Source organism: Papilio machaon, chromosome Z, assembly GCF_912999745.1.
Source record: "Papilio machaon chromosome Z, ilPapMach1.1, whole genome shotgun sequence".
Classification (NCBI taxonomy): Eukaryota; Metazoa; Arthropoda; class Insecta; order Lepidoptera; family Papilionidae; genus Papilio; species Papilio machaon.
The window spans coordinates 6,853,255-6,880,016 of record NC_060016.1 but is presented as its reverse complement, the minus strand read 5'-3'; the positions used below and the strand labels follow the sequence as shown (position 1 = coordinate 6,880,016).

The 26,762-nt window shown below is 30.5% G+C and overlaps 2 protein-coding genes across 2 annotated transcripts; both read left to right on the top strand.

Moving 5' to 3' along the window:
* The first annotated feature begins 1,599 nt into the window (after positions 1-1,599).
* Positions 1,600-6,850, top strand: LOC106717148 (protein GPR107). Its single transcript, XM_014510873.2, has 12 exons — positions 1,600-1,763; positions 2,056-2,166; positions 2,252-2,406; positions 2,672-2,802; positions 3,183-3,283; positions 3,390-3,488; positions 3,565-3,848; positions 3,920-4,037; positions 4,997-5,127; positions 5,899-6,040; positions 6,331-6,479; positions 6,698-6,850. Exons 1-12 carry the CDS (start codon positions 1,677-1,679, stop codon positions 6,804-6,806), a joined length of 1,617 nt encoding a protein of 538 aa, XP_014366359.2. The 5' UTR covers positions 1,600-1,676; the 3' UTR covers positions 6,807-6,850.
* A 7,927-nt stretch (positions 6,851-14,777) lies between these two features.
* Positions 14,778-26,507, top strand: LOC106717335 (ras-related and estrogen-regulated growth inhibitor). The gene is made up of 5 exons (XM_014511189.2): positions 14,778-15,051; positions 24,568-24,624; positions 24,901-24,974; positions 25,368-25,544; positions 26,182-26,507. The coding sequence occupies exons 1-5, from the start codon at positions 14,964-14,966 to the stop codon at positions 26,413-26,415; spliced, it is 630 nt and encodes a 209-aa protein (XP_014366675.2). The 5' UTR covers positions 14,778-14,963; the 3' UTR covers positions 26,416-26,507.
* The last annotated feature ends 255 nt before the right edge of the window (positions 26,508-26,762 follow it).

Genomic DNA, 26,762 nt, shown 5'->3' with positions numbered 1-26,762 from the left:
TCTTAGGTTCTTTATGGATTTCTTAGAACTATTTAATATACTATTATATGCAAACTACCAATGTGTATGGCAAGAGCTAACAGACATTGCAGCAAATGATATATATGTAAACAAACCAAGGATAATATAACATATTTATTGGTAAATCATTTTTAAAACAGAAGTCACATAATTTTCAATACTAACACGGCTTAATCCAAGCCCAAATACTTTAATATTCAACTTCACTACTAGTAAGTAAGGCAACCACTCTACAAAAATCGTATGTCGGCCTATTGTTAGTCTAGTGTACCCATAACAAACCCGACTATTTAGTTGTTCCAGTGTGCGCAGTTATTATAGCCCGACCTGATCGGGTGATAAAAGTCTCTAGTCTGCGCGGGCTCTTAACCAAATCAAGTAATTACAATAGCATATTTACATCTACAAATTACGAGTTTTCTACATAGAATTAAAATAAGATCATCAAGGCCGTCAATTTTTATAGTACAAGGTGGCAAATCAGCTAGCAATGACACGATTTCTTGCCGACTACACTAAAATAGGATTCATTCGAGGAAACACGGAATTACTACAGGCTTTCTGTGTGAACGTGGATTAGCAGCGGTCGAGGAGACTATTCGAGCAGTAGGCAATGCAGGTGCAAGCTCTACCACTCATCTGTATTAAGATAGTGAATTTTCATATTTAGTTTTTAATAAAACAAAACTAAAATTTGTTTATATTTAATGACAGAACACGACAAGAGCGACGTGAGGTAACGTGACGGAATCAAGTGTTGCAAATGGTTGCAATTGTTCATATGCATATTATAGATTTCTTCACTTTTATTCAAAACTGACTTGATTGGAACTAAAATATATTACACGTCAAAATTTTAAAGCAAGTAAACAAGGTGACGTTTTGAATTTTCGTGTTATGAAAATAATAATAGGTATAGCCAGACCAAAATATGCCATGTCTATGCATCCAAGAACTAATGTCATTAAAAAACAAATCCAGTATTTTAGACTTACATCACGTTAATTTTATAGTTAATTACTTTTCAACATATTAACTATTACTATTAACACATGAAATAATCAAGTAGGTACTCAATAATTCAACTCGACTCGACGATGCGACGGCATTCAACAATGTCAATGCCATGGCAACGAAACAAATTTATGAGCTACTGACCTCTAAGGGCCTACGCAGACCGGGACGGCATGGCAAGGGATTTTAATTTTTACTAATGGACATTCAACCGTACTATTATATAGAAATACGACAGGTTGTTTTTTTTCTTTTTAATTTAATTCCACGCCGACGAAGCCGGGAGCAACAGCTATAACTTTTCGCGGGATTATGGATAATACAAATATATGTATAATTACAAGCAGGCAAGTGTCGAATGTGTATTGTTCGTTTTTAATTAACTGAGTTCGCCATTAAAAGTCAAAGGGTTTTAAACTGAAATATATATATTTTTTTAATTATCTTGCAACACCGGAATTTTGCGTATGCACTTATAATCTATGTTCCCATCGTTTTTGGTTGCTCGATTGACTTTTAACTATTTCATTTTACTTTTGTATTTTATTAAGATATTAGCGAAAAACTCTTTTACTTTACATTTCCCCTTAATATTAATTGTTATTTCGGTTATTTTAATTATCACTGCATAGTCATGAAACATGATGTTTTTTGTGAAAATAGTTTGTTTAACAATTTTATTAACTGCAATAATTGTAACGGGAAGAATACACAAATTGCCTCTTTTGGTTCGTACTAATAATATTAAATATTAAAAAGTAACACATTGCGTTAAATTTCATGGTGTTCTATAATTTTAATATCGGTAATAGTCGTAATGCAGTCGGATGCAATTTAACTTAATACTAATGTTACAAATTGTTGAGTTTACGAATTCCCTTCGATAATAAACGTCTTATACACTATATAAAATGGCCTAGATATTTTCAGTACAGTATGAAGGTTTTACTCTTAACTGTCGCTGTTAATTTCATTTATTTATCCGTAATTCAAAAGTAAATTGACTAACTTTGTTTTCAGGATGATGAACGCCATTATGTGGATTTGACTACATTTGGATTTTTTCAAGGCGGAGTTCTCGATGTACGCATGCTTAATTTTAAGTTACCTTCAGGACCTATTTTAGGGGAGGTAAATTTATTGATTTTAAAAATACGCCTGTTTGTTTTTGTCTTGTATTGTAAAATATATTTTGTGAAATTACCTCCCTTTTTAGTATGGATTCACTTTGGATAGAACTGCAAATGATGCTATAAACCCTTATTTAGAAGCACACTCTGATACTTGTTTTCTCAAAGAGAGTGTCAATAGCGTTGTATCACCAAAACATCCATCTATTGTCTTCCTAAAAATGGATTTTGTTAATTCTAGGTAAGTACTGGTTGTTATTCACTACATGGTGTTTTGTAATTTATAAGATGTATTTTATGATGGTTGATGGTTCAACAAACAAAAACAGAAAAACAACATGATGTTTGTGGAAGCTATTTAGTATTGTAGTGTATAATAATTATATAAAATTAAATGTCTGCATGTCTGCGCTGTCACATATTTTTATAGCAATACCATTGCAGTAACGTAGCTGTGCAACAATTTGTCACACAATTTGCTTCCATACACCTATATATTTTTTTAGGTTAAATATCTCTTGCAAGGGTGAAATAACCGCATTACATCTATATCAAAACCGGACTGCAATACCTACAGATCGTGCCAAGAGACAATCTCAATATTTGTTTATTAATCGAAAAAGGAGTGTTCCAAGAGGTAATTTTAATGAACATTCAATATACATATTAAACATTTATTTAAGATTTTGTTAAAAAACTATGAATACTGTCCTTATGTAGGGTCAACACATAATACTTTGTACTCCATTTCTGTGTATCTTCTGTCATGTCACCTTTCATGCAATCTATCCATCTTTTCCTAGGCTTATCTCTACCAATATAATTGTCCGCTCAATATGTTAACCTTTGCTACTTTGTAAGTACGATCATTCTTAAAAAGTTGTGCTTAGTTGTGCTTAGTTTTTAAATGAATATCCATAAAGACAACATTACTTTATGTACATAAAATTTTTTGTATATTAAATTGTCCTTATTTCTAGTTTTATAACTATTTCAATTAAAATTTTTGTAACTTAGATGCTGAACAAAGTGATAAGAACTATGTAACACAGTGTTCAAATGCTGTACTGCCAATAACAAAAGAATCTCACGGAGGATATGATTATTACAATACTAGTGTAAGTACAATTTATTAACACGGTTACATGACAAGACATAGTTATTTATTAACTTTTACATAAAGTTATATCAAATATTTTTTAAATATGTTATTTTTTTAAATAGTTTGCAATGTATGTGGCGTCTGATAATGAAGAAGGACTGTACAACTTATATTTTCATAATTGCCCAGGAAAAGAAGATCCTCCTGCTATAAATGTTATGGTAAGTTATTGTTTTGTCTTATTTCTCTATATTCTAATATACATTTCCAACTTTAAAACATTTTTTAAAATTTTAGTTGGAGATATATGAGAGCAATGATGGAAACTTCCTATCAGCAGGCGAAATGCCTTTACCAGCTTTATACAGTATGATGTCAATTATTTTCTTCTTGAGTGCTGGCTTTTGGACGTTTATCTTGAAGACAAGCAGACACACTGTGTATAGAATTCACATTATAATGTGTGTTCTTGTATATCTTAAGGCACTCTCATTAGCTTTTCATGCCATAAACTATCATTTCATACAGACAAGAGGTGAACATGTAACAACATGGGCGATACTGTATTATATTACACATTTGTAAGTATTTTGTGACTTAAAAAAATTGATGTATGTTGAAATTTATCCTAATATAATATTTATATTTTTAGATTAAAAGGTGCCGTGTTATTTGTGACAATTGTCCTTGTAGGCACCGGTTGGAATTTTATTAAGCACATACTGGCTGATAGAGACAAAAAGTTATTCATGATTGTAATACCATTGCAGGTAAAGTGTTTAAATAATATTTTTTGTATTATTTCCTTTCTATGACATATCAAGACTATTGTAATTTAAACATTCATTGAAATTGATTAATATCTTTTAAGTTATGAGTAATAAAAAAAGGCATTTACTTGTAGTAATTTCCATATCTTTTTATATTAAGCTATGCATATGTCCTAAATTGAAGAATAACTGGTACCATGTTAGGCCAGATTGACCAGTGCAATATCATGACCAAATACCAATAAAACAAAAGTATTCAGATGCTTAAGGATCTTTTGGTCAATTAATATTAGGTTATGACTGATGGACCCGAACTAACCCTTGAATTGAACCCGCAGGGTTCGCTCCGAGCCCCTCAGTTGGATTTATGATAATATAAATACTATTGATATGTGTTTTATTTAGTTACGTATGCTGAGACCCCCACGAATGCCCGCGTCAGCGAGATATTCTAAAAACATTGTATTACATTGTAACAATCATTGTCTGACTTAGCGTAATGGATGTTGATAACATTCCTGAGGGTCAAATTACCAGATAGGATAATATTTCTCTAGCATAAGAACAATAGCATTGTAAGTTAGTCTTAAGCCAACTCTGATAGCGAGCATACGAACTTTCGTTAGCACTTGTAATCAATATACATGTCTAATTAAAATAAAGTCGTATTTTTAAAAGGCCTTCCAGCTCCCACAACACTTGACTATTTTGTATTAGTTGACAATTATGTTTGTATTTATTGGGTATCAACAATGGTAGAGCTCACACTAAAATCTTTTGACCAATACCACACAGACAGGCCCCAAGCGAAAGCAATTCTGGGTCTGATGAGTGCATATGTGTTTAGCTGATGTCTACGGGCAATAGTTACTTTGCTATTTTGGTGAATTATAGTGTCAACTTGCATATTTGTCAAATTTTGCGATTAAAAAAAATTGAAAATATATATGTTTGTATAGGTGGTTGCGAATGTGGCTGAGATAATAATAGCGGAGAGTGAGGAGGGAGCGGCAGAGCACAATACATGGCGATATCTTTTCATCTTTGTTGATCTGCTTTGCTGTGGCGCCATATTGTTTCCTGTTGTATGGTAAGTGATTTACAATAGTCATCCAATTAGTACTAATGTAAGTTTATAGCTCAGTACATCTCACTATTCTATTGATCATCATTAAAATTTACACAAACATTATCAGAAGCACAGAAAAAAAACTTTATTTTAATTGGTCAGAGACAAATCTTGTGAAAGGGAACAAAAGGAACTATAATGTGTACTTAATACAAATGTCACGACAAACAAAATCGACTGTTGAAGTTTTGAAACTAAAGCATTTATTAAATTGTAATTATATTTATCTGCCAAAAAATTTAAACGCCAATCATTTTTGACAAATACAATTTTTTGTTTTATTGCGGTAAAAAAAATTATTAATTAGTGTTTTAATAATGTCTAAATTAATTATATTATTAAACTTTACTAATAACTAAGAAATAAACAATTAATAACTAAGAAACAAACAAAATAAGAAAAGAGGTTATATTTGATTTATATAAATATTTTTATATAACAATAACAACATTTTATTTAGGTTACATGACAGTGGTTGGAATTGTTTACAGATATATCTAATTACAGCTTGCGCTCCTAATTGGTAGTTATACCAACTCACCTTTTAGGGCAAGTGTTGCTATGTAAGCACTTTTATTGTGGTTTTATATTTAGTTGACAGCAGAATTGAAACAATAAAAACGTATCATCACCTTGGAAATAACTTCATATGGATATTTTAAGTCAGAAGCATAAATTTTAATATATCTTGGATTAATTTATTTGATTAAGGTAAATGTATGTTGCTTTCAGGTCAATACGTCATTTGCAAGACGCTTCCACCACAGATGGTAAAGCGGCTATCAATCTTCGTAAACTGAAATTGTTCCGCCATTTCTATGTAATGGTCGTCTGCTACATATACTTCACGAGGATAGTTGTTTCACTCCTTAAAGTAATTATTTTTTTAATTTAAATGATATTGAAAAATAATGTTTTATAAACAACTAGCTTTTACCCGCGACTCCGTCCGCGCGGAATAAAAAAAATGCGCACAAGATAAAAAAGTTCGTATGTCCGTCTCCTAGTTCTAAGCTACCTCCCCATCAATTTTCAGCTAAATCAGTTCTACCGATCTTGAGTTATAAATAGTGTAACTAACACAACTTTCTTTCATATATATAGATGTAATAATTTTTACTTTTAAGGCTTTGTAACCCAGTGGTCATGTCACTTTTTTTTCAGATCTTAGTGCCATTTCAATACTCTTGGATTGATGAGATGTTCCATGAAATTGCGACATTTGTGTTCTTTGTGATGACTGGCTACAAATTCAGACCTGCCGCTGCTAACCCATACTTTACACCTAATTATGATGATGTCGAACCAGAAGTGTAAGTATATGAATTAAATTGTCATTTAAAGTATTAAATAATTCCACTACTTAGTCTCTGGTTTTTTTAAAGGTAGTTAAAGAGTTACTGTATTTTTTTTTCGAATCAAATCGAGTGGAAATTTATGTTTAAATTGGAAATGCTAAGGTTCCGCCTTAGTGACCAATTAATGACCGTATAGAGTAGCTTTAAAAATCAAATAATCATATAATTTGCAGGTTAACAGAAATTGGTATTTTGGATGGTGTAACACGTGTACCGAATAGAGAGAAGAAGCGTGAAGATATGCAGCCTCTGATGCAGGAGACCAATTATAACTCGGATTAATTATAACATTTCAATTACTTGTATTAGTTTCTATAATATACACTTCACACCATAAAATTTATGTATAATCAAATTTTTTTTTACGTTATTAATTGTTTGATTCAAATTAATAAAAAAATAGTTTTTAGTTTCTAAATCTTAGTTTTTCGATGCTCCTTGTAATTTATTTTTTAGATTAAATTGTGTAATCTAGAAAACATTTTGACCAGAGGGGTCTGGTGAAATGTGATGAGATTTTAGATTCCCCCTCCCTCTTGTACCTAAAAATCATGTTTATTTTTTGTATAAAGTATATATATATATATATATATATATATATATTGAAATTTTTAAAAGATTCACTAAATTTACGCCATCAGTCAGAAATTAAATGCACGTGATATTATTTTAACGCCTCTTCGTGATTTTGTCAAAATGTTTCGTACCTCACGTGATTAATGTACTAATTCTAAGGTAAATATTTTTTTATATATTGTCTTACGAGATATGGATAAATGCATCAATCAAATTATGGCGCTGAAGCAGTTTTAATTTTGAGTTATGTCATTGAATGACACCAATTAGGATATAGTTAGTTGGTGCTAAAAAAAAATTATAGATTCGTAGCTGATTAAATAAATTCACCTGAAGTATTTCTTTTTTTGGTGTGAAGTGTACAAGTTGAAATAGAAGCAGTATTGTATATTTATAAATTTAAACGATAGTAAGTACTACGTTAACTTGGATTTTTATTTTGAAAGATTTCTAAATTACCTTCAGATTAATTTATTTAATAGATTGTGTGTTAATGGAAGTTTTTACTTAATATCGACTTAAATATTTTCTTTAGCAATACATTTACTTGGTAGTGACATCTTATGAATGAATTTTTGATTTATACAACCTTAAGAAAAAAGTTATTTGTCTATGGGCTATGTCTCGTAAATAAAATGAATTAATATTAAATGAAAAATAAATTTGTATTAAAATTAAAGTTTCAAATGTAACGTGTTTAATGTGTATTTACATCACATCAGTGGAAAAATAATGAGGCAAAATAATTTTTCGCAATTAATAATTCTGGATAGAATCACATAATAATTATCTCTTAAATAAGCTAAAGAAATCTTTAGTTAAACATTTTATTTGGTTGACGGATTTTCAAGATTTAATACTACAATAAAAAAAAAATATTCTCCAATCAAAACTTAATATTACGGCAACTCATTTGTGGTTTTACTTTTTTGTCTAAAACAATAGCTTTATTGATAAATTATAGCGAAAATGTAATACATTGGCGTTCATAATTAAACCAAATAAAATATAATTCCTGTGAATCATTGGTGAAAACTCAAAATACTGTATAAAACTGATAGCTATCTCTGTCTACAATGTAGACAACAATCACGTGACGTTAAGATAAAATGTAATATAACTAGTTTGTAATCTTTTTTTTAAAATTAAATTTGATATAATATTTCAAATATTTTATCAATAACTAGATTCGTCTCCTGTTGTATATATCATTAAATTTAATATACATAGATATAGGATATATAAGTTATATGCTAACAAATGTGTTGTAATATGTGAGGGTTAGATTATATTCTATTTAATATAAAGTATGGTTAAAATTACATAATCCCAATAAATTTTTACATTAAATTCCAAATCAAATTATTATTACAGGGAATTCGATATTTTTTAAATTTTTTAAATTTTTTTTTTTATATAATTTAGGTTTTTTTTTATTTGTTGAATCGACTCCCAAAGATGTTAAACTCTTTCGTATGTTTATTTTACCTTTAAAATCTATTTTACCATTGCATCTGATATAAAACCTCTTTTGAATAGTGTATCAATCATATGACATTCCTTAGTAGAGATATTTAACTGTTAACATTGATTTAATTAAGAGGATTTAGTAAATAGAAAAAAAAAGTTTTTTTTTAAAATTAAGATACTGTCATGACGTCATTACAAACCATTAACAAAATTTGTCCTTTCCTGTTAATGACTTATTAGAAAGGATTTAATGTAAATAATTAAGACGTACATTTTAATCAAATATTTATAGTCTTATAATTTTTACTATTTTTAATTAAGCCGTCATTTTGTACAGTAATCGAGGCGCTAATACCTCAAAAATCCGTATTAGTAATAAATAAATTAGTATCAATTTCATAATTAATTAATTGGTTTAAATGTTAGGGTAATGAGGATATATGATTGGTTTTTTTAATAAAGGGGTCATTTAAAGTTATTTAAATTTTTAATATTCATTAATATTTTATTTACTTTTTTTAAAATATTTTTATTCCCAATCTGGATTTAGGGTTAATGAAAGGGTTCTTCATTTTTAATTTGTTCTAAAATTAGGGTTCATTTAAAGTTATTCGTGCTTAAACTGTATTTGAAACTTATCCATCTAGCTTTGTTTAAGGTTTTTTTTTTCTTTTATTTAAATTCGCACTGTTTGTTTTTATGTAGAATTAGGATTTTTAACATTATATCTTGTTTTTATTGTTTTGTTTAGGTTGTTTTTTCTTTAGCAATTTGGTTGTGGTATTAATATTTTTTACTTAAATTGACGTTCGTTTGTAATTATTAATTTTTAATCAATATTTTTTCCGCTTCTTTCGTTACTTCTACTATTTTTTTGTTAATTAAATATTCTTAATTTTTTTTTATCGTTAAACTTTTAGCTATAATTTTTTGTTAGTTTTGTACATTCATATAACGGCCAAGTAGTAACCTCAATACATGTTTATCCTTTTTCTTAAGTAAAAGTCGAGCTGTGAGAAAGTAATAGTAATAAGAATAATAATTGATATCGTTTTTTTTTATATTCAGACGTTTTCATTGTCAATCTATTTTTAAATATTCATGAAGAATTGAATTTATCATTCAAAATTTTAATATCTGTTTTATTTTTTGTATTTTAAAGATATTTAATTGGCTGTTTAATAATTGGATGAAGTAAAAAAATATTTTTCTGACCTGGTTTTAACATAAAAGACTTATGGTTCGTTGTCCCAAATAAATTATTGCAAGTGCACAAAAATATTAATATACTGCGCACTTTCTTTAAGACAAACATGGGTCAGTCTATCACAAGTTTTCATAATCCAGGACAGAGTTATTTCTTGTTTTTTTTTTAAATTCTTATTTTATTTTGCCTAGCTCTGAACCCTTTAAGCAGAGTCCCTAAAGTGTTTTGATATAGTCTTTGAAATATTTTGAATATTTCAAGTTTTTTATGATTATCTTTTTGTATTTAATTATTTTTATTTTAAAATATTAATTAATTAATAAGGTTTAAATATAATTTAGGATTAAGGTGTGTACAATGTTTCAAGGCTCCATCACAACCATCACAAATTTACCCTTTCTTAGTATATTTAGAAAATGTTCATTAGTTTATAGAATAACGAATTCAATTTAAAGTTAATGCTATGGTACCTATGTAAATAATCGTACCGTAAAAACAGATTATTTGGGAGTGACACTACATAGAAACAAGCACCCCTTCATGAGGGCGCCACAATCTCCAACGATATTGCAACATTTACATCTACGTCAATACGTCCAACGAACTAATGTCATTTAAAAAATCAAATCTAGTATTATTATATGACTTGTTCTATGTTAATTGCTTAAATATAAAAATTACATATCAATACAATACAATACTTTGATAAATCGACAATAATCAATAATGTCAAAGGCAGGGCAACAATTTTTTTTAATGAAATTGTTGCCAGTAAAAGAAATTAGTTCCGTAGGTTTAATATTCTGTTTATTTTACTTTCTAATTATAATAATATTTATATGTAACTAGATTATCAATAAGTCTAAATTGTGGAATACGATTATTTACATAGGAGTCATCGATTTAGTTTTTTTACTTTTTGTGTTAAATTAATGAAATAGTTTTAATGCCGATTTTTTGCATCAATTTTAAAAACCTATCGTCAACTAATTTTTTGTATTCAATTACAGCAAATTATTATTAGATATTGTAAAGAAATTTTAACTTGGAAAAAATACCTTGTGTTAGGAACAAACATATTATTATCATTTAATCTATGTCTAAAATGTCAGTATTTTTGGGAAAGAGTTTTCATAATTTGCATTTTTAACACTTGACCAACTTCATTATTCAAGACTTAATAATAACACTTAGTACGTATTTTTTTAGAATATTTAAAATAATATTAGTGTTAATTTGATGTCATATATATTTAATGACACTTTTAATCTTAGGTCTAGTGTTTAATTAAAGGAATAATTGGTCTAGTGTTTAATTTGAAATGCTTAGTCTTAGTATAGTAGGTTAAGGCTACATTTTGTACAGTTATCTAGAAGTTATTACGCCACAAACCACCTGTCGAGGCCTCCTTCTTCCTAATCTGCGTTCTGCCAGTGCAAGGATCTAAAAATATTTTACTTTTTCTTTTTATTATAGTTCAGATTGTTGCATAAACAATTTCATCTGCAGAACTGTCATCCTATAAAAAATTCTTTGCTTTTTATTTAGAAAATTTATTCTCGCTTGCTAGTTTTTCGATAAATTTAATAAAGATTCTTTTGTATAAAGGTGTCCTAAAAAGTTTCTCATCTAATGACTATTCTTATTGATTAAATTTACTATTTAATGTAAATAAATAAATATTATAAGTAATAATAATATTATAATTGGCCATTGTCAACAATCTTAATTTTTAGATTTCGTAAAATTACAATACTGTTTTTATTACTGAGTCAAGAGTTAGATTCCAAGAAATAATATCAAAATGATTACGAATAACAAATATGTATGAAATGATTGCTTTCTATTTCGTATGGTTTTTAATGTTTTTACGTTATATGTTTCTCTTAATTTTGGTTGTTTTGTAAGTATTTTTAGGTTAGAATAAAATAATACATAAATAACAAAAAAAAAAAATAGATTAGAACATAATGAAAATTTAAGATACTTAAGTAAATAACATTGTAGTTTGTAGTTTTAATTAAAGTAAATTTATAAGTTATTGAGTAAAAAATTAATTTAAGTTCGTAAGTTAAAGTACATAATAATGTTTTACATACCACCACAGAATTTCATAGCATTAATTGTGAGAACGATATTATTTTGTTCTATTAACCAATCTATATATTAGTTTATGAGCGATTAATAATATAAATGAATTTTTTTTTGTTCATACAATTGTCTTCGGTAACTTAACCTAACCCACTCTTATCGTCTGTGTTATATTTCACTTATCGTCAAATTGGACAATAAACACTTATTTTAGTTTAAAACGAGAGACTTAATAAAATTCTTAATGAATAAATTAAAGAAATGTTATGTAATTGTTATGACTGTAATAGAGAAATTATGAAGTAAATTTTTTTGTATAATTTTTTTCTTTAAAATATCTAAGCATTGTTTACCAAAACTGAGAGTTAATTTTGTGCCAAATTATTATTGTAAGATTTAAAGTTACTAAAATTTAACGACTGGCTCAATAAATGTTTATAAAACACATTTCTTACTAAAGTGTAGTAAAGTTCTTATTGAAGTAATTAATTGACCAATCTGTAGTAGTAAATTTTTGTGATATTTAACTCTATATTTAACAAACATCTTTAAGAATTAATTACGTGTTCCGTGTTTTTTTTTTTTTTTTGTTGAAAAGAAATTCGTAATTCGTATTTAACAGTGCTGTTGCCATTGTCTCATAATGTTCCCATATCATGATAATCTTTTAATTTCTCAATCACTCCTGCTTCTTATATATACTTTAAGATACTTCAGAGTAAATCCTTTCCATACAGCATGTCGGGCTCTTGTACTTTTTATTATGCAAATAATTATTTTCTATTTCCTATGTTTTAATTTAGGAAATACTTCTTCTTTTACATTGTCTATATGTTCATTTAAATTAGATTTTATTTAACATAAGGGAATTATATTTAACAGTAAAATAAATAAATTAATAATAATTAAGTAAATTTAAGCCGTAGACAATTAATGAGTTTCATAAGTTTTTAATGCGATTTTTTTCTCTACATTATTATAGAGTTTTATATTTGTGTTTTGAGTTCTCATTTTAACAATGTCTGGTTTTGTATATATTTCATCGTTTTAAATTACAGCATACAACAGTATTATTTGTTTTTTTCACATTACATTTAATGCAATTAATATTTTTTTTTATATTTCATAACATTTTAATTAAATAAAAATACATGTTATTACACGTTACGTTAATTAAACTTTTTAAAATTTGTTTATTTTAAATTTTTATATGTAAACAAATTAATAAAATATGTATTAATTTAAAATTGGAATATTTTTACTATGGGTCTTAAATGTATTGATATTTGTATTGACACATTGTCATCTCTCACATTCACTGAAATGAACAGAGATAACTATAATGAGTCAAAACAAGTGTCACGTCAGTCAAAACCCCCAAAGTAACACATATCATTTATTCTTACATTTTAAATAGGAAATAAAACATTTTATTATAATTTTTAGTATCTGAAACATGTAATTCCTCTCGAGAAAACATAATCGCTACTTTATTCCAAATTTAAATATCTTATTCCATTACAATAAGTTTATTGTCGATTTTAATTAGAAATGTAAGATTTGATTATAGATTGATTGTAATTTGATAGACATTTTTATTTTTACCCATTTACTACTTCCGTTCATAATAATTATGAGCGGAAGAAAGAAAATAATAAAAATAATGAAAATAATAAAATAATGAATTAATAATAGTAATAAGAAAATAATGAAATTGTTTAATTATTTTCTTATCAATTTCAACTATTGTAACTCATGTTTTAATTGATTCTTTGTTGATTGATGTTTTATTTGTTCTTGTAATACATTTTTTATGACAGTGGAACTGTAAGGTTAAACCATGATTACTAAGTTACAACATTTATTTTTTTACATTAATTATTTCATAGGTCTTGACAAATCACAATCGATGTATTATCATAATAGATAGGTACCAAATAGTTGGATAGATGTAAAGCTTGAATAGAGAAACGCGCATCAAGCAATAAACTTGTAGATGTAATATAAAAAACGGTTTTATCTATGTATAATATGTGTATAGTATAAAAACTTATTGTATAATTTAAAGTTAATAAATATGTATATTTTGCTTATATATGGTTTTATTTGTTACTAGCTGTCGCCCGCGACTCCGTCCGCGCGCAGAGAAAAAAAACTTAATAGCGGTATAAATTTTTTCTCACCTTTTAAACCTTCCCTAGACCTCCACGAACATTTCAAGACTAAGATAAGATAAATCCGTTCAGCCGTTTCCGAGTTTTAGTGAGACTAACGAACAGCAATTCATTTTTATATATATAGATAGATAGAAGATTTAAAATTCTATGTTGAAATTACAACAAATTACTTTTTTTTAATTAATAAATATTGTATGTGCTTTCAGAAAACAATCTAGTGATGGGGAATTAGTTAAAATACTATTCTAGAATCATAAATAAATATATTTTGTTAATGAAATAAAGCAGTGCTAAGATGTTAAATATGCCATAAAAATTATTATAAACAATGGAAGTGATAATGTTGTTTAGTACTTACGTACATTTTAATTGTAGTACGATGATGAGTCCTGGCGCTTCGCCAGTCAGTACACGATGCATACCTGACGCGTACCGAGCCGTTTCCAACATACCATCTAATAAACTTTTTATCTAGAATGCCGGATACGGACGCCAATTATATTCCAATCCTCTTGGAAACCATACTTTCTATTCATTATAAGCAAAATAGTTTTTCTGCTAAGACGTAACAGGTTGTCTGTGTCTTTATACATGAGTGCTAACAATGTGAATTGAGAAGATATGAGTTATGTGGTAGTGGGTGCGAAACAGTATCAAGATTGAGGGGCGGCGTTGGCCGGCGGCCATGGGCACGTGGCGTCGTAAGGAAGCCCGATGCGATGCGACGTAAACACGCCTATTCGCACAACTGATCTTGGCCAGATCTTGACCCATTAACACGGGTGCCGATGTCAGAGCTGTGTCGCTTGGGGTATTAATAGCTGGTAAGCGGGAGCGGGGTTGTGTTGAGCGTACGCGCACTCCGCCTACGGGCCATTCCACGAGATCTCCGTGCGCCGGGACGATGATTGCGGGAAAATGACATCTCGAGGCATAAGACGGAAGAAATCCTCACTCTCCGAAGTGAAAGTGGCTGTGATCGGTGCACCGTCCGTCGGCAAAAGCGGTATGTGAGCTCGCGATACATAAACACGCACGCGCAATCTTTAGTGTTTTGTTTGCAGGATAAGTGTTGTTTATACAACTTTTTAAAAGTTTGATAATTAGCCCTTGTGATGCTTTACGAATGGTAAGTTGTGGCCTTTAGTTACTATAAAAACTGGTACTAAGATGACCATTGCTTCCATTTTTTACCTGTGTTATGGTTAAAAAAGTACATAAGTTAACTTTGGATGGTTTTGAAATTTATGTAGCTAGTTTATCGACTCAAATTCGCTTTAATTTTAGCGGTTTTGGCTGTGGGCGACGTTTGTACTTGAATACATTATTTTAGCAGTGTCGTTATATAGAATTTGATAAAAAATTACTTTTGAATTATGAGTCAACGTCCCAACGAATTCATGGATAATAAACCAATTCCTACGCGATTCTGAAGACATCATAGCTACGACCACGAAAATAAAATTAGTCAATCAAAAGTTACTTCCAAGGTTAACGAAACTTCACTAGTAAATTATTTTATTTGAAGCCACATTTAAAATATTTTTGGACTAAATAAAAAATAAAATTAGACCGGTTTTGCAGATACCAATGTATTTTTTAACATCAAATATTAAAAGTAGTATTAGAAAGTTATTAGACACAAAGTAACAGTTAAAACTTATGGTGTAAGCAAAACTTAGGACTGTAAAGTTTGGCTGCCAGTTAAGCCCGCTAAAGACGATCATTTTTAGCTGTGCGTGTGTACCTAGGCTCCATTGTAAAGCTCGTTCCAGACGGTCAGTTTTTAACTAAACAGTCAAACTGTTCCGTTAAAACTATGCGTAAAGCCACTTTATCATCTCCAACAAAATCAACTCACATATTACGAAAAAAACTTAGATTTCTAAATTTACCTATGTAATATGTAACGCTTAATACAAATTGCAATCTGATTTTGTCTGAGAGCGTTTAAATACTCCGTCCAAATTTTACATTTGTTCGTGTAAGATGTCTACAGTTATACCTAAAGGTCTACCAGACAACACGAGACTTTTGCCAGACAGTTGTTTCTACTCGATGTCGCATGACATTGCCAAAATTTTAACACGAAGGTCTTTACTACACGTAGTTATTATTTTAGATCTACAATTATGCATCTGATTATTTATACAAAGGGAGTATGCATATAATTATGTATCCAAATATTAATTTAGAAAGTACGAGTACTCATGATTTGTCTCAACCGGGTCACTTCCGATTAGTTGAAAAGATAATGAAAAATTAATTATTATCCTTAGTCGATAACAGATTCATCCAAGTAAAATGTACCTATACAATATTCCAAAATGCAATGTGTCCCAGGGATGGCAATTTATTAAGCTGTCAATTTATCCACCTAAATGTGGCATCTTTTTAGGCACATTGATATCTATATATATAAAAGAAAGTTGTGTTAGTTACACTATTTATAACTCAAGAACGGCTGAATCGATATGACTGAAAATTGGTGGGCAGGTAGCTTAGAACCAGGAAAAGGACATAGGATAATTTTTACCCCGTTCTCTATTTTATATTCCGCGCGGACGGAGTCGCGGGCAAAAGCTAGTGTTTAATAAAACGAAATTAGATGTGGCATGTATAAGAGATTTTTTATAATTCCTGCCTACTTCTATGGATGACGGTATACTGTTAGTGTTATAAGTCGTGAAAATTTTATAGATGCGAAATAAATCATCAAACGAGATTAGAATGTAAGCATTTTATTAGAACTACGATCTAAAAATGTTCCTCCATTGTGGCTTTTATTGTTTTCAACGATTACATCAGTGTTATATCATTAAACCAGATCATTTTACGAAATAAAAAAATAATTAGCAATAATTGTAAGCGAACTAGTTAATTATTTTGTTGGAAATGTAGCTTCTCAATTAATTATAATTTTGATAACTTACATAGCTTAATTTATTTAATAATTACTGTAAATATTGAACGATTTATTATTAGGCGATAGCTTGACACATTCTACACTTTTGTTTAAATCGAAGTTTTCGTAAATCCTACGATTTCATCTATTTAAATGTCACGTAATATCTCTAGTAATGTATTTATTTAATCTCATCTTCTGATTAAATGAACAATTGTATATGAAAAGCTTTATATGTAGAAGTTGGATTGTTACGTACTAGTTTTGCTGCTGCGTTCTGTTCTTACTGAGGTCATTTTATTTATTTATAACAGTAACATTGAAAAACACGTGTGTAATGCTCGCGACCATTGCCGCAATGCGAAACTGTTATATACAAAAACATGTTTTATTTTTACAATATAAAAATAAAACAGACTCGAATACCAAGAGCTAAACCTTCGATAGGGAGTTTAGAAAACAACATTTGGTAAACATTGTGCTCATAATGTTTAGGAAATACGAGTGTCCATTTCCTGTATTTACATTGTCAATAATATGTAACGACTACAAGATGCAAGCTTCATGTTGGCTCGGAAACAACTAGCATTTGTCTTTAAAAGTGGGTGCCTGGTGAGTCCAGTACGGGTGGCGAAAAGTGTACAAACGGGTGTATAACTTCCACCTGATAGTTAAAATTGTATCTTTCTCTGCGTATATCTTGCGATTTTTCGAGCCGTCATAAAGTTTGTATAGCACTATACTGTGTTTTATATCATGTTTATTGTTTTCATGTGTTTTCAAAGAACTCTCTTCTTTGTAACACTTCCAGAGTAATCAGAGATAACACTTTCGATTTTTGTAGAGGTGAGAAAATCGCATGTGAAGCAGTAGGCAAAAAAACGAATTTTGGCAACACAATGTGGTGATGACTTCGTACCAATCATGGGTTTAAAAGCACAATAGAACAAATATACCGAAGTGCATTTGTTTGTGGAGTATATTTTTATATCGAATGGTTGGAAGGCAAAAAGTCACTTGGATTACTAATCGTTAACATCTTTGTATGTCGTATACATCACAACGTACACCCATGAAGTTTCAGACGTCATAAGCTCATAAGTAGTGTAGACAACTACGGTACAAAACATATCCCTTTGCTCATTTATCATGGTCTGTTGCAAATAAACCCACGCTGTCGGGTTCACTATTTTTGTGTTGTCAAAATAGATTCTGTAGTTGAATTCTTAATACTCGACACGCAGTAAGAATTCAAATGCGAGTTAAGACGAGCTTATTACGGTATTTTTTTAATTTACTTGCCTTTCAGTATAATTTTTAGTAATGGCACATAGTACCTAGTCAATAAATTAAAACTTAATATTAAAATATTCTAGGGAGACCTGGTGTACACGAAATTTATTTTGTATAATTAGTTAATTAATTCTTGGTACTAAATAACAAATAATGATCAAAAATGGGACATACATATTCTATAATGTTAGCCAGGAGACATGTGACAAAGTATCTTCCCGATGGCGTTAACTTAGATAATATAGATTCAAGATAAGGCGCAGATGGCACGTAGGATGGTTGTAATTGGAATGATTTCGACGCTTCAGGTCTAATTTTGGCGGCAACATTGTGTATTGGTGCGTAAACTTCGACTTGTATATGGGTCAATGATCATGAATTCCATTGCTCTCGTACTTTCCGTACGTACATACACGTCATATTTTATTATTTTGATATACTCGCACATTCGAATCATAGCTTATAAATATGAAACCAGCATAAAATTATTACCCCATCAATCACTAATTTACTTTACAAATTATATTAAAAGGCACATATCTCCTCTTTTGCTTGTAAACTAACATCTAACTTCTCTTTTCTTCTACTTCTTTGCTCTTATTATGCGGAATTGAGTCTTCTCACTAGCTGTCGCACTCAGAGTTCAAGAAGCAAGCTTCATTATAATTTTAAATGACATATTATGTAACAAAATCGACATTGCGACCGGCGTTAGTGAAGATGTTTATAAAATTTAATTACACTTGATAAGACGATCATATCTGTCTAAACCTGTCGTAGAAAAACATTTGATCTTTTTGGCTTGTTTATAAGTTCGCAATGGTTGTTAACATATTTTTTTAAAAGATTACGAACGTTTCTTCTGCATGCACTTTGATCTCAGTTGATTTCAGAGTACATTAGGTAATATTAAAACGCGCACGTTCAAATATTCAGGCGTGAAGAACAATTGAAAATAACCTCGAGTTCGTGCACTGTCTAATTCTGTAGTGCCGAAATTTGAAACGCGCGAATTTTTGTGTTCTTAATTAACATTTTTTTGCCACTGCACTAACTGGCTACTTAATTTTCTCTTATAAATGAAAATAAATCTCTTAAAAATTAGAAAATTACTATTAAAGCTCCTTTAATAAAAAGTAATTTTGTAATTTTTTCAATGTCTTGATGTAACCCTAGACCGTGCATGTGCGTGGCGTAATAAAAAAGAAACACGCCCTGTGTAGATGTTTTCCCAACACGATTGTTTCGGTTTAAAATAAGAAATCCCTCATGCAGAACTCGATCGTACGTGCTTCAAGGCAATTTAAGGGATGTATATTCAGCAGTCGATCGTATTTATAAAAGTTTCAGGAAGCTCAATAGATTTTGGTTGGCTAATTTATTTAAACTAGGTTTCGTTTGTACTTCCTCCATATTAATTCCAATTTTGAATCAAGGACAATATGTTGGTATTTATTTTAGATACTGGAGAGAATTTTATAAATAAAAATTTTTCATCTCTGTTTTTTTAAGATTTCATATTTTTACAAACCTGTTGAAAATTGGCCACAGAAATTGGGGACAGAATATTTTTAAAAACATACGGTAACGCTACCCGTCTTTTACAATTATTTAGCGCATGATACAATACTTATTACTTTTTGTCATCGTAAATCGTTTAGATGTGTGATATCACTGTAGAGTGCTAACGAAGTGGCAGAGCGCCAAAACGCGAGTGATAGAACAATCTGCGTAAACTACGTTTGTTTACGAATTGTTTTATGGAATAAAAATAAACAATAGCCAATCATTTTATCATGATTTAATGTTGATAAATTGGAGCAATCCGATATTGATGAGATCATTAACAGATATGCTCATATGTAACGTTAAAATGTAATGAAACGATGGTGGGTACGTGTAACTCTGTACATGGGTTTAAACACGTGGTAGGCAGAGACTACTGGTTTCTTTTGACCGTGATACTGGCACACGTCGTTCGATTCTTTATCCTTATATCTACGTAAAATTGCTAGTTGGTTACTGTTTTTTTATATCAAAAGGTGGCGACCGTTGCCCATAGATATAGGCAATTATAGAAATATTATAGTTGGTAATTGCGTTGCCTACCTTTAATCAACGGAGAAGGGGACGCACAGAAAGAGGATATTTGCCATTCCTATGCATTCCCTCTTCCGCCAAATCTACTTGCCCTTCCCATCCTTTCCTAATAAGAAAAGGATGGGAAGGGAAAAAGGACTAAAATCAGGTCTTCGGCACCTCACTCATCAGACGAAAAGCGGAATTGCTTCCACTTCACGCCTGTCTTCTGTGTGGTCGTGATATTTCACCAGTCGACCTGGCCCATTCGTGAACCCAACAAATATTATTGTTGCGGGATCTACCACTGGTACTCTTTACGTTATTTTATATTCTTTATATTCTTGAGAAGAATTCTGCCAACATAGCTACTTACATTTGTTATGTAAATCTTCTTACTCTCTCTGCATTTATTCTTTCAACGTGCATCAACGATATATACTCGTACTTTTTATAATCCTTTTCTAAAAGTTCTTAAATTTAATTTCGCAATGCTCTATAACTTGGTATCAATACTATAAAAACGTTGTTACATTACGTTGAAACATGTCATCCAAACGAGTTGATAGCAGTCAAGAAACTAATGTTGACGCAATGCCCCCTATTCATTCACGGTTCGTTACGTTTGACGTCACCGAATGGTCGCTCCAATTCCTAATAGACTTCTATAAATTTGGACGGTATGCAATTCAAAAAGCAATGGTAAAATAATATTAAAATTTTTGGATTAATGAATATTCAATGCTGGAGGCAGTGCCCAATAATTGATATGTACACTGAAAGGAACTAAGATAGATCTATGCAGTGCCGAACACGGACTGCTTGGAAGCAGACCAAGAGAACTGCAGCTCTTCATGTAAAGTGGTATTATTGGCCTTAATTACAGTCTGAACCATAATAAATTTACCATAATTAACCATAATAAACTTAGACAGTGTTTCAAATACATTTTAGTTTAAACGTACATCAACCCTTTTATGCCGTGACTCTAGCGCCCGGAGCGAATTTTTGACAAATCATGGTTATTGAAACGTTATCGTTGCGTTAACGTTATCGTTAACGTATGCGTTGGCTTGGAGAAGTAAAATTAAACCTTCCTTAAAATAAACGCAAAAACATCCTCGTATCTTCGTAAAAATATACCGTCTCAAAATGTTTTCCAAGGTCCATTAATGTTAATTCTACGTGACGGAAATGTTTCAATTTTAGTACGTTGTACGGAAAAGCAACTATGATTCAGACACCACTACCCGTACCAAACGATTGCGTAGGACTCTAACCCACTAGAAACGTCTTAACTATTCACAAAAATTATGTTTCGGCAGAGTTTATTCTATTTTTATTAAACATAAAGAAGTCACTGCTTCTTTCCTGCTATCTCTGAGTATTTTAAGACTTTAGAATAAACAACGGTTATTTGCGAACGGCGCGACGATATAGCTGTTTTACTGGTAATGAATAAAATAGTTGTAGTTTAAAGCAGTTTTTGTAAATAGATGTAATGTTATTAATTTACGGATTTCTTAATAACATGCCAATAATTCGTTGAATATCGAAGTCATGACATTATTATTTTAAAAAAATTGTGAAAAGTTGTATAATATTCAAGCCAAGGCAGTTTGGGCAAGCTACCAAAGAGTTCAGCAACGAGAATGTGGGCAATAGAGCTAAGCTGATTACTATTAAACTAAGCGCCCTCTACCCCCAATTCCTTTAAGCAAGTCGACTTTACAACAAATTTTCGGTCTAGAAGTTTACATTTATATATCTGTATGATAGGACAATCTTTATAAAGGCAGAACTTACGTATAATAGATATTAATTTCATATCTTACTAATGTAGTGTTACTTCCATTCTTTGTATTCCCATTTTTTCTCTCATTATTATTGAAATTTTTATGACATAAACACGGATTTATTTCAAATCAATTAGAATCCGTCAGAGGTTTAATTCGTTAATATTCAGTTACTTCATCACATGAAATCGACTGTAAGATAGTGCTTGATCGATCGTTACAATTATTTCTGTTTTCACTAAATGTTCTTGTAATAATATGTTTTTTTATGGACGTCATAAAGTTGTTATACATTGAAAATTGAAAAAAATATTTTTAGTTATTTTTATTATACCGAAAGCGTTTATTGACATGATTGCTACGATAATGTGAAAACAATAGGCAATATTATCTATATCAATCAAAGATTAATGCATGTCTTATTAGAGGTACACTCTTTGAGGAAGGGACAATCATACTTTTTGAATTTAACCACTTTTTTGTAATTTTATCATTATTTTGGTTTGCTTAATGTGAAATTTGTTTGTTTTTCACCTTTAGTGTGGTGTAAAATAATAGAAAGTTTTATTTAGTAACAACCAATATTAGGTTAGCAAAACAGCATTATATGTAGAATGAAACATACCGGGTCAGTAACTATATGCCTTTATGGAATAATTCGTTTCTATTCTCGTGATGTAATGTAGCGTAGATCGTGCCAAATATTTTAAAGTGACGCAATTTTAGGGGAATGTGAAAATAAACTAAATATTTAAGTTATGAAAATTAACAAAGGCAATAGACAACTGTATAGTTAAAGGTACATACTACATACTAACGGATAAGAGGTCTTGGGTTCGAAACTACCATTCGATATTATAACACTAACTGTAGCCCGTGACTTAGTCCGCGCGGATTTAAAAAATAAAACTTGATAAAGTAGCCTTTGTGCTCTTCCTGATTATGTTCTTTATCTATGTCAAATATCATCGAGATGCGTTGCGCCAATTTGAAGATACCTTCTAACAAACATCCATCCATCTAAATTTTAGCATTTATAATATTAGTAAGATTGACATTGCCTGAAACCAAATCCTAGCTAAAGCTTGATTAAAATATATTTTGATCAAAGCTGTTTTGCAAAATTAAATTTGATTTTTTAAAGATACGAAAGAAAGTATCAATACAGTATGACGTACTAAAAATTATTACCGTTTCGCAATTATATAATTAGCGTTGCGACATACATACACAAGTGAAAGTAATTTTTTTGTAATTTTCAAGGTAAATATATTCCAACATACTCGTACATTGCAAATTGCGTTTGCTGTTAAAAAACTGATATTAACTGCTGGCCATAAAATATCCAAGCTCAATCTGTATTTTAGGATAGCAAAAATAAGATCGGAATGTCAGATACTGGCAACATTGTACGCAAATAAAACGTAACGTGTACACAAATGGACAGTAAAAACAAACACTCGTTTTGAATTAAAAAAATACTACGTGAATTCGATACATCACTATCTCGAACAGAACGATTTGAGCACTTTTGTGTGTTTAGCTAACGCATTTGTTTAACATTTTAACAGAATTTTGCTGCTGGTACGTTTTATTGTATAGGTGAAATTATAAACGTCTTACCTAGTAATTAATGACCACCCTCATTAATAAATATTTATAACGTTGGAGAGAATGTTAAAGTTGAAGAATGTTATTTTTTTAGTGTAAGTGAATTTGAACTCAAGAAATGGTTTTATCAACATACCATACCTTTAAAACCAAATAATATATGCGTGCTTCATGACCTTTGGGACTAGCACGAAATTTGTGACAAACGCCATCCTATCTTCATCACAAAATTTGTATTAAAATTTGTGTAAGGCATCGGGTGTACTTTACACGAAAAATCTCATACTAATTTTGGCATAATTGATGATGACGATACGATGGCCTTTGTCACAAATATTCGTGCTAGGCCCTAGGCCCATTATACTTACAAAACATTGTCTTCTATCCTTTTTGACGGAACAGATAATAATAAGTGGAAGTGAAAACTTACTTTTCAACGTAATTGCATATTGTGTATGAAGTGACGTGGTCCATTTGGTAAATATTAATTCGTGAAACAACTTCCCATCATTTCCTATTAAGAAAAGGGTGGGAAGGGAAAGAGGACTAAAATTAGGCCTCCGGCACCACACTCATCAAACGAAACGCGGAATTGCTTCCATTCGACGCTTGTCTTCTGTGTGGTTGTGGTATTTCAACGGTCGATCCGGCCCATTCGTGCACCCAAAAAATATTATAGTTGTGGGACCTGTTAAAATGTTACATACTAGATTAGATTAGGTTAGATTTTTAACAATGAAACTTCTATTTTATTTTAATCTGGCCAGTAGATAAGAAATGCGTAAGAAATAAATTACAAACAATTTTTTTATTCAGATAGATTTCTTTTGCATTACAGCGCTGACGGTTCGATTTCTCACTAAGAGGTACATCGGAGAGTACGATCATCAACAAGGTATCGAGTTTTATTTTCTTTTACTAGGGCTAAGACTTTAGTGCTAGTTTTTCTTATCAGTCTGTCTCTAAGTATCACATTATTTGAAAAAAGTTGTGCTATTGATAATCCAATCGACACACGAGATGGCCTTAAATATCTCTATTGCCTTCAATGTTTTTTATCAAGTAAATCTTTTCCAAGAAAGTAGGAAAACTACACTGTAACAGATAATCTTTAAAACAATCTAAATAAATAATAAATCAAGTTTAAAGTTATTTTAATTTTCTCTTCCAGATAGCAAGTATAAACACGAAGCTCTGCTAGATGGCGAACCTATACTTTTTGAAATATTGGACACGTGTCCAAAGGTAACAATTTTCCTTATTAGTCTACTGATCGTCGTGTAATAATTAAGTGCAGTTGACCGCCTGTAGCCTAAACTGTCCGACCAATTTTAAGTGTCGAAGATCGATATTTGCCTGAAGGGGCGAAACTATTCATGTTTTTTTAAATTGCTTATGAATTTATTTCGACAACAATTTGTACATCCTTACAGTCAAAAATTCAATATAGGTTATATTTCACTTATTAAGATTTAAGAAGCTCCATGTTATATTTTGTCACCAATACTTCCGTTTCTGTCTAAACCTTTATTTGCTTGTTGAAAAGACTGTCACATTAACCCATGTTCATTTTATCGGTCTATTATTAGGTATTATTTTACTTACAGTTTTCTATTCCATAATATATGTTATCTGCAGAGTTTGGACGAGCTACCTGGCAACGAAATAGCGCAATGGGCTGACGGTCTCTTCCTGGTTTACTCAATCACGGACCGCGAATCATTTAACTACGTGCGTCGAGCCAAGCAGAGTCTGCACCCAGATGTGCCGCTCACACTTGTAGGCAATAAGGCTGATATGGTACATTTAAGACAGGTAAACCTATTAATATGATAAGATGACCTAATTGTCAAAGTCTTTACCTAAGAAGTAATGGATGTATTGAAAGCACTCATTTTTAAGAATGGAATGACGACTGAAATGAAGAATGATAGATTTTTTGAAACGAAAACTTTTTCTGACGGCACCTTCATAATGTGCTAGTACTTTTATTATAGCAAGACTTTCCAAAATTGTAAAGAAGAATTCGATATGTCCATATTTAATTCTAACACGACCAAATTTGTCACTGCACTAGAAAAGTTGGTGTTTTGCCAAATACGTCGCTTGGCAAAGTATCCCAACTTATTGGGCCGATTTCTTTACAAGATTAATCCGGCCAACATACTACTAGTATATACTGAACAACCCATTACCATATACTGCACACAAATTAAAGCGTTTTTATTCCTACTTATTTAAGTGAGGAGGAAGCGATGAGTTCAGAATTCATTGTTGCAATCTAATTATTTTTTTTAATTCAGATTTTGAAAGTGTATATTCGGTAAAACACTTATCGATCGAGCCATCCCATCTAACTTCTTAAATAATATACTGTACAGTGTCGTTAACATTTACATAAAGTTATGTATATATTTATAATATATATTTTTATTGTCTTTACATGTTACAGGTGAGTCCAGAAGAAGGTGAAATATTAGCGAAAGATTTTGAATGCAGCTTCGCAGAAGTAGCTGCAGCAGAACAAGTGAATCAAGTCGGGGAGGTGTTTCATGAACTTTGCCGTGATGTGTTATCACTCAGGAAACGGGCGAAGCACAGTTTGCTCGACAGAATGCTCGGCTCGAAGAGCGCATATCGAGTCTATTCCAGAGGGAAAAGTGACAGCGCTTTGCCCAAAGACTAATTATAGACAATATTATGTGCATTTAGTCACGTAAAGTTTGATAAGTAGATTGACCTTATTTTGTGGTTGGTTGATTAAATGATTTCATTTCATACTCGTAATTACTTGTGCTTTGTGTTAAAATAAAATATATATATAAATAGTAAGATAAAAAGTACTATCGAATGTAATTTTCCCTGTTTTTATCATTTAATCAACATAGCAATGTTCCATTATAAGATCGACGTTTTGTAATAAGAAAAATAGTTAAATATCACTATGTGGTTAAATTACTAGCAAGCTCGTAATAATAACTCATTCTAAAAATACAGCATAGATAATATAGTTGTGAGTTTCCACCCCTGTAC

What these genes read in the sequence shown, in the direction of transcription:
- LOC106717148 (XM_014510873.2), top strand. Translation starts at nt 1,677, where the DNA reads ATGATGTTTTTTGTGAAAATAGTTTGTTTAACAATTTTATTAACTGCA. An exon ending in CAGGACCTATTTTAGGGGAG is followed by an intron (nt 2,167 to 2,251) that starts GTAAATTTATTG and finishes CTCCCTTTTTAG; the next exon opens with TATGGATTCACTTTGGATAG. An exon ending in CTGTATTATATTACACATTT is followed by an intron (nt 3,849 to 3,919) that starts GTAAGTATTTTG and finishes TTATATTTTTAG; the next exon opens with ATTAAAAGGTGCCGTGTTAT.
- LOC106717335 (XM_014511189.2), top strand. Translation starts at nt 14,964, where the DNA reads ATGACATCTCGAGGCATAAGACGGAAGAAATCCTCACTCTCCGAAGTG. An exon ending in TATTGGACACGTGTCCAAAG is followed by an intron (nt 24,975 to 25,367) that starts GTAACAATTTTC and finishes TGTTATCTGCAG; the next exon opens with AGTTTGGACGAGCTACCTGG. An exon ending in ATATGGTACATTTAAGACAG is followed by an intron (nt 25,545 to 26,181) that starts GTAAACCTATTA and finishes TACATGTTACAG; the next exon opens with GTGAGTCCAGAAGAAGGTGA.